This window comes from Crassostrea angulata, chromosome 3, assembly GCF_025612915.1.
Source record: "Crassostrea angulata isolate pt1a10 chromosome 3, ASM2561291v2, whole genome shotgun sequence".
NCBI lineage: Eukaryota > Metazoa > Mollusca > Bivalvia > Ostreida > Ostreidae > Magallana > Magallana angulata.
In genome coordinates, this window is record NC_069113.1 from 52,344,950 (window position 1) to 52,353,232 (window position 8,283).

An 8,283-nucleotide genomic window follows, 5' to 3' on the forward strand; every position below is an offset into this window, starting at 1 on the left:
CATTTGGCTTAGGGTAATGACCATGGCACACACTTTATTCTTAGCCAAATACCAATCATTAACTAAACATTCTAAATTCTTAGACTATGATTTTCTAAAACATATTAGTATTCATCTTAATGATAGTGTTCAGCTGTTGTCTTTAAGGCGGCAAACACTTCGTGTCCATATGGCACAATCTTTAGCTAAACTTGAATAGGGTTATATTTAGTGAGCATCTGGTCCTATGACTCGCTGCAACTCTTATCTTCAATTTGCTTCTTTGTTAAAATTAGAAATGTTTGATTCTCCAGTATCGGTTTAACAGCTTTGTATGTATACTTCAATATTTGCATACTTCAAGTGCATTTCCATTTACATGTATTTGCCATTTGGTTGCTATTATCCTTTTTTACATGGGTCGGTAACCTTGCTTACAAATACAAATGTAACCAGTCAATGATTGTTAAAGAAAAAGCAAAATGTAACTCAAATGAATCATCTCTGCGTAAAGAATTTGAAAATTATATCATATTGTTGATAATTCAGTAAATCGATCAATGCTCCTGAGTTGCATAGTGAATGATTCCAAATAGAAATATCCTTTCAATGCAACGAAATCAATATTTTTTTTAATTTTCGTGCCTTTCATCTTTTAATACATTTTGTTTGAATGTTTTGACATATCAATTCCCGGGAAAACTATAACACGGTCTTCAAATTAAATACAGGTTAAATACCACAAACAACACGTGTGATAAATCTCAATACTAAGCAACGAAATAGACTGATAAAACAAAGTCTGAGTTTTTCCCTTCCATGATTTATTTGGTGTGTTAATCATTCAAAGACAGTTATAAAGTACAATGTACAGATGTAGTTTCCTGGGGCGTCAAATGAGATTGGAACCATTAATAGTAACCCTGTAAAAAAGGAGATTTATTAATGTAAAATGCATGCACCATCCTTAAATTTATTATAGAATACATTGGCACGATATCAGTTCTTGCACGATATAGGATGTTCAGTAATATTAAGGTACATGTATACACTATATTATTTTCATTTCGTTGACTAAAAATAATAGTGCTTTGGTTGGAACATAAGCAAATCAGTTAGAAGCACATTAAAATTATTTATCACAGTATTTCTTTTTCCAGAAAATTATAATATATCAATGATTGCAAACTGGTCTAATATGATCTTAACGGATAACAATGTAATTATCAAAATGCCAAAAAAGTAACCTTTACAGAAGAAAAAGGCTGGACAGTTCATAATTAATTGATTAACAATTGAAGCATTTTGATTGCAGATTATTCTCAACAAAACGGTATTATATATTCTAAAAACATAAAAATATTTTTTAAGATTAGAAATATTCCACAGCGTCAGAAGTTTTGATTTTAAAAGAGCATTCATGTGGTATATAATATCATGTGATCCTCATACTTTTAAAATATGACGGTCTGAAAGATGGAGGCAACGTATTTCATACATAACTCTTACATTGGCAGGTTACATGTTTTGATCAGAAACTATATACAGTTTACCCAATATAGTAAACAAAGCTAAATCATCGTATACTCTTAAAAGAAAAAAATTGAAGAGGATTGTAAAGATTGTAACATTTTGAAAATCATAATTTTCAAATCTTTTTCTCTACCACAAGTTAAAAATAAAAAAAAAGTCGTTGTCTATTAATCAGCTGGGCCCTCACACCTTGATTTTAAATATATCAATCAAAAAGATTTTCAATGAAAAAGAAATAAATACCGGTATGAGTAGCGGATAATTTTCTTATTAGAATTTTTTACTAAGCTTTTTTTTTTTACCTCGCCTAGCCTGCTATGGCCAAGTCCTCTTCCGTACACCCCTTTTCTTGGCAGTCTGTTTTCAACCAGAACTTTTCCGTACCCTCCCAAAAACAGATCGTTTCGAGGAAGATCGCCGTACAATTGCTTTCCATAGAGTCCACCATACAGAACATTCTTTCTATTTGTTCTCGTTTCAATCAGACCTTTTCCGTACGATCCTCCATACAGTTCGCTCCCAATAAGATCACCATACAATTCATTTCCATAGGGTCCACCATAGTGACCATAGAGACCATTCCTTTTATTTGTTCTTATTTCAATCAGACCTTTTCCGTACGATCCTCCATACAGTTCGCTCCCAATAAGATCACCATACAATGTGTTTCTACCATAGAGACTGTTTGTTTTGTATCCATAGCAAAAGGCCACAGAAAAAAGGACCACAAAAAAGATCAGTCGGATCATCTAGAACAGAAATATTGATTGATCTTATTTCAAAATAAGGACCATTTGATTCATTTGGTATTAAGAAAAAATTAACATACGTCAATAATGAAATTTAAAATAAAGCAATTTGGCCTACCTTGCTGATAAACAAAACGGACTTGGTATAAGATACTGTGTGCTTATGGCTCAATGTGCAGGGGTATATATACTAACAGTCACGTAAGAGACAACCAAATATCATCAATAAAAACAGTCGTAATAACCACAATGTGACACAACTCCAACGAACATTAAACATTGAAAGAAATAATTCATCACAGGAGGCCATAGTAAAAAAAACAATACTAATTTATAAATTTGAAAAATAAGACAGGGTCATCGAGATTACGGAGCAAAAAATAGTCATTAAGGTAATTGTTTTATTCTACATATTGTGGTCCTCGTTTGTCTCTAATTGACAATCATGATTTAATGTACTATTTCTTGGTATCATTATCATTATAAATTTTCCAGTTTGAGTTCGATTTATGCATGTCATTAGTTGGTATTTAAATCAATGTTAAAGCTCATAAAAACATAGATTAGTTATTAAATTTCTAATTTCACTATTTTTATAAGCTCAATATAGTAGAGAATAATTACATAAACAAAAATTATGCGTAATAAAGACTATACACATATATGGATATACAAAATTAATTCATACGTGTGGTTATACTACTCGTGTGAGAAACCGTTGCTTTATCACACGGGCGATGCTTCATCAATACTTCCGGTCCGAACTAATTTTTACATAGCCCTCGCTGAAACGCTTCAGCGACCTATTTTCGAAAATTTGCCTGTACTTTCAACATAATTATATCTACTACCAAAAATTAAAATATAATGGATTTTGTCAAAGATTTAAATTACAAATATGAAAGAAAACACATAACTGTTAGGCATAAGCGTCAGAACCGGAATCGGAGGAGGGGGTGGGGGGGGGGGGGGAGATTAGGGGGAGGTTATACATAACCGTAACCAAAGACTTTTCGTTTTTTGCTTGTCGAAACTTTTGATAAGTTTAGCCCACCACCCCCTTTCAATTTGCTTCCAGCGCCACTATGTGGTTTTTAAAACTCCTAATCACTTAATCTATCAAGGAGTACATCCTGACGACGCGATGAAAACAGAACGTTTTGGTTGTGTTTATATACAAGAATGCACAGAAAATAAAGTTTTTAAAGACTTTTATTCCACCACCAATAAGCATCCTAACTCAATATTTTCAATTTCAAATCATTAAGCTACAATTTGTTTTATAAATCATCAACAGCTGTTCCTCGTTCGAGTCAATTCAAACTAACGAGCATTCGCAACTTTCTGAATGTCAACAAACTTGATTCTTCGAGTCTTCTGATCAGTATTTCAATTAAATCAAGTGATTATGCTCTAAGAAATATTATTAAGAGCTTAAAATATTTTTCAAGGTTTATTTTAGTTTGACTTTACATTTAAACAGATAGATTGATCTTCGAAATGACGTTCTAAATTGCATTGCGCATGGACATAGTAACTGCTTAACAAAGGTCAAATGTATGAGATAAATAGAACATCTATATTGTGTGATTTATTTTACATTTGCTTTAAAATTATCCAACTAGTTGAAATGGTTATATTTGTTCTGCAAGACTTGCGAATATATACACCATTTCAACTTGCTGGATAAAGCAAATATAAAATCTCAAAATATAGATATCCTCTATATATTTGCAAAAATGTAAACATAAGCATGTATACCATCATTGTTTATATACATGCAATGAGACTGGGATTATTGAAGAGGATAGATAGAGAAAGGGGGTGAGAAAATGGGCCTTGGATAGAGGTTTGGGTAAATGGATTTATTTTTATGGTAAAAAAAAAACACTGGACAAAGAAAGATTTCGAAATGATACTTTTATGACTTTCTTATAGTAAGAAACAATTATAATTTAGTACTGATATGTTGCCAGTGTCTTCCATATTAATAATTACCACAGTGTTTTATTAATAAATATTTCTATTATTGTTTTCTCTAGACAACGAAACTATAGGGGGTAATCTGGTGTTTGCTAAATACAAGTTTCTTTCTTTCTTCTGTCATTTTACAAAGTCGCCAGACGACTCGTTACCAATTCAATATCATTTCGAAGAAATCTCTGTCATGCATTGGAGTAAAAAATACAAATCATATTCCTTTGGTATAAAGGAGGTGCTACAACAGCTTCTATCAATAGCATTTCAGATGGTCAAATTAAAGAACCTGGGCGCTGGAAGTCAAGAGCTTATAAGTGCTTAGTAAATGTACCAACCTCAAAGTCAATCTATTATTGAAATGTTAAAGTGTGTACCTTTTTTCTTGCAGCTTACTTGATTTTTTGTATGTTGTCTGATCATAATGGTGTGCACAGAAATGTTGACTTGTTTATTTTGATTGTGTTTATATATATTTATTATTCAGAAGGTGTTGGATCTTCAATTATTTGGCATGCATTCGGTTATGCTAGGATGAATGGGGGATCCAATCTTGAGTTTCTCCCATAGAAGCTATCATAAAGTTGCAGGGAAAAGACAGCATGTGATGGCGACATGTCCTCTCCTAAATCAGGCAATTGTTACGGTATTGGTACGGCATTGTCTGGTTTATCATTGTGAAGGTAATGACATTGGTAAGATAAAATGTTTTGAATTGTGCGAAATAATGGAGAAATCTTTGAATGCTCTTTCTTGAATGTTGCCAAGAACGAAAATCATGTGGTCACACATACTGCCAAAACCAACATGGCGTAAGACTAGAAACAATAATGCTCTCAATAAGACAAGAGTGTGAGTTAAAAGCTTTGGTGCTACAGGAATCTTGGAACACCATGGAGGCTATGTTCGCTATCTAAAGATAGCTTCATCTGACCAAAGATTATTTAGGGCCTATGGTTGCATTACAAAGGAAATAAAATTGTCCTAGCCTTATAACTAAGAAAAGTTTTATGTCGTCATGTGTACGAGTTAACCATTTGGCTTAGGGTAATGACCATGGCACACACTTTATTCTTAGCCAAATACCAATCATTAACGAAACATTCTAAATTCTTAGACTATGATTTTCTAAAACATTTTAGTATTCATCTTAATGATAGTGTTCAGCTGTTGTCTTTAAGGCGGCAAACACTTCGTGTCCATATGGCACAATCTTTAGCTAAACTTGAATAGGGTTATATTTAGTGAGCATCTGGTCCTATGGCTCGCTGCAACTCTTATCTTCAATTTGCTTCTTTGTTAAAATTAGATATGTTTGATTCTCCAGTATCGGTTTAACAGCTTTGTATGTATACTTCAATATTTCTGGTTTATTTGCATACTTCAAGTGCATTTCCATTTACATGTATTTGCCATTTGGTTGCTATTATCCTTTTTTACATGGGTCGGTAACCTTGCTTACAAATACAAATGTAACCAGTCAATGATTGTTAAAGAAAAAGCAAAATGTAACTCAAATGAATCATCTCTGCGTAAAGAATTTGAAAATTATATCATATTGTTGATAATTCAGTAAATCGATCAATGCTCCTGAGTTGCATAGTGAATGATTCCAAATAGAAATATCCTTTCAATGCAACGAAATCAATATTTTTTAAATTTTCGTGCCTTTCATCTTTTAATACATTTTGTTTGAATGTTTTGACATATCAATTCCCGGGAAAACTATAACACGGTCTTCAGATTAAATACAGGTTAAATACCACAAACAACACGTGTGATAAATCTCAATACTAAGCAACGAAATAGACTGATAAAACAAAGTCTGAGTTTTTCCCTTCCATGATTTATTTGGTGTGTTAATCATTCAAAGACAGTTATAAAGTACAATGTACAGATGTAGTTTCCTGGGACGTCAAATGAGATTGGAACCATTAATAGTAACCCTGTAAAAAAGGAGATTTATTAATGTAAAATGCATGCACCATCCTTAAATTTATTATAGAATACATTGGCACGATATCAGTTCTTGCACGATATAGGATGTTCAGTAATATTAAGGTACATGTATACACTATATTATTTTCATTTCGTTGACTAGAAATAATAGTGCTTTGGTTGGAACATAAGCAAATCAGTTATAAGCACATTAAAATTATTTATCACAGTATTTCTTTTTCCAGAAAATTATAATATATCAATGATTGCAAACTGGTCTAATATGATCTTAACGGATAACAATGTAATTATCAAAATGCCAAAAAAGTAACCTTTACAGAAGAAAAAGGCTGGACAGTTCATAATTAATTGATTAACAATTGAAGCATTTTGATTGCAGATTATTCTCAACAAAACGGTATTATATATTCTAAAAACATAAAAATATTTTTTAAGATTAGAAATATTCCACAGCGTCAGAAGTTTTGATTTTAAAAGAGCATTCATGTGGTATATAATATCATGTGATCCTCATACTTTTAAAATATGACGGTCTGAAAGATGGAGGCAACGTATTTCATACATAACTCTTACATTGGCAGGTTACATGTTTTGATCAGAAACTATATACAGTTTACCCAATATAGTAAACAAAGCTAAATCATCGTATACTCTTAAAAGAAAAAAATTGAAGAGGATTGTAAAGATTGTAACATTTTGAAAATCATAATTTTCAAATCTTTTTCTCTATCACAAGTTAAAAATGAAAAAAAAAGTTGTTGTCTATTAATCAGCTGGGCCCTCACACCTTGATTTTAAATATATCAATCAAAAAGATTTTCAATAAAAAAGAAATAAATACCGGTATGAGTAGCGGATAATTTTCTTATTAGAATTGTTTACTAAGCTTTTTTTTTTTTACCTCGCCTAGCCTGCTATGGCCAAGTCCTCTTCCGTACACCCCTTTTCTTGGCAGTCTGTTTTCAACCAGAACTTTTCCGTACCCTCCCAAAAACAGATCGTTTCGAGGAAGATCGCCGTACAATTGCTTTCCATAGAGTCCACCATACAGAACATTCTTTCTATTTGTTCTCGTTTCAATCAGACCTTTTCCGTACGATCCTCCATACAGTTCGCTCCCAATAAGATCACCATACAATTCATTTCCATAGGGTCCACCATAGTGACCATAGAGACCATTCCTTTTATTTGTTCTTATTTCAATCAGACCTTTTCCGTACGATCCTCCATACAGTTCGCTCCCAATAAGATCACCATACAATGTGTTTCTACCATAGAGACTGTTTGTTTTGTATCCATAGCAAAAGGCCACAGAAAAAAGGACCACAAAAAAGATCAGTCGGATCATCTAGAACAGAAATATTGATTGATCTTATTTCAAAATAAGGACCATTTGATTCATTTGGTATTAAGAAAAAATTAACATACGTCAATAATGAAATTTAAAATAAAGCAATTTGGCCTACCTTGCTGATAAACAAAAAGGACTTGGTATAAGATACTGTGTGCTTACGGCACAATGTGCAGGGGTATATATACTAACAGTCACGTACAAGACAACCAAATATCATCAATAAAAACAGTCGTAATAAACCACAATGTGACACAACTCCAACGAACATTAAACATTGATACAAATAATTCATCACAAGAGGCCAAAGTCAAAAAAAAAATATCAATTTGAAAAATAGGAGAGGGTCATCGAGATTACGGAGCTAAATTACAGTTCATTAAGGTATTTGTTTTATTCTAGAAATTGTGGTCCTTGTTTGTCCCTAATTGAAAAACATGATTAAATGTACTTTTTCGTGGTATCATTTTCATTATTAAACTTCCTCTTTGGATACGATTTATATAAATATATGTATCATCAGTTTAACAATATCCTAATCAACGACCAATCCACGAAAGAATTTTACAAAGATGTGAACTTCATTAACAGCGTACGTCAGCCTAAAAATTTAAAACGAATATTATGCACTTCCCATTTTGATACTAAACACACAGTTACTAAATGTAGAAACCCACGATGCATATATTACAGAGGGATCTAAGTACGACTTCAGCGGAAAAGAATTCGTCGTAA

At 32.3% G+C, this 8,283-nt stretch overlaps 2 protein-coding genes across 2 annotated transcripts; both read right to left on the reverse strand.

Moving 5' to 3' along the window:
- Positions 1-802: 802 nt before the first annotated feature.
- Positions 803-2,261, reverse strand: LOC128175117 (uncharacterized). The gene is made up of 2 exons (XM_052840527.1): positions 1,815-2,261; positions 803-902 (listed from the first exon to the last, which is right to left on the reverse strand). Exons 1-2 carry the CDS (start codon positions 2,259-2,261, stop codon positions 891-893), a joined length of 459 nt encoding a protein of 152 aa, XP_052696487.1. The 3' UTR covers positions 803-890.
- Positions 2,262-6,070: 3,809 nt separating this feature from the next.
- LOC128175150 (uncharacterized) lies at positions 6,071-7,683 on the reverse strand. The gene is made up of 3 exons (XM_052840577.1): positions 7,664-7,683; positions 7,099-7,545; positions 6,071-6,184 (listed from the first exon to the last, which is right to left on the reverse strand). Exons 2-3 carry the CDS (start codon positions 7,543-7,545, stop codon positions 6,173-6,175), a joined length of 459 nt encoding a protein of 152 aa, XP_052696537.1. The 5' UTR covers positions 7,664-7,683; the 3' UTR covers positions 6,071-6,172.
- Between the last annotated feature and the right edge of the window lie 600 nt (positions 7,684-8,283).

Coding starts and splice junctions, on each gene's coding strand:
- LOC128175117 (XM_052840527.1), bottom strand. CDS start 2,261: ATGATCCGACTGATCTTTTTTGTGGTCCTTTTTTCTGTGGCCTTTTGC.
- LOC128175150 (XM_052840577.1), bottom strand. CDS start 7,545: ATGATCCGACTGATCTTTTTTGTGGTCCTTTTTTCTGTGGCCTTTTGC.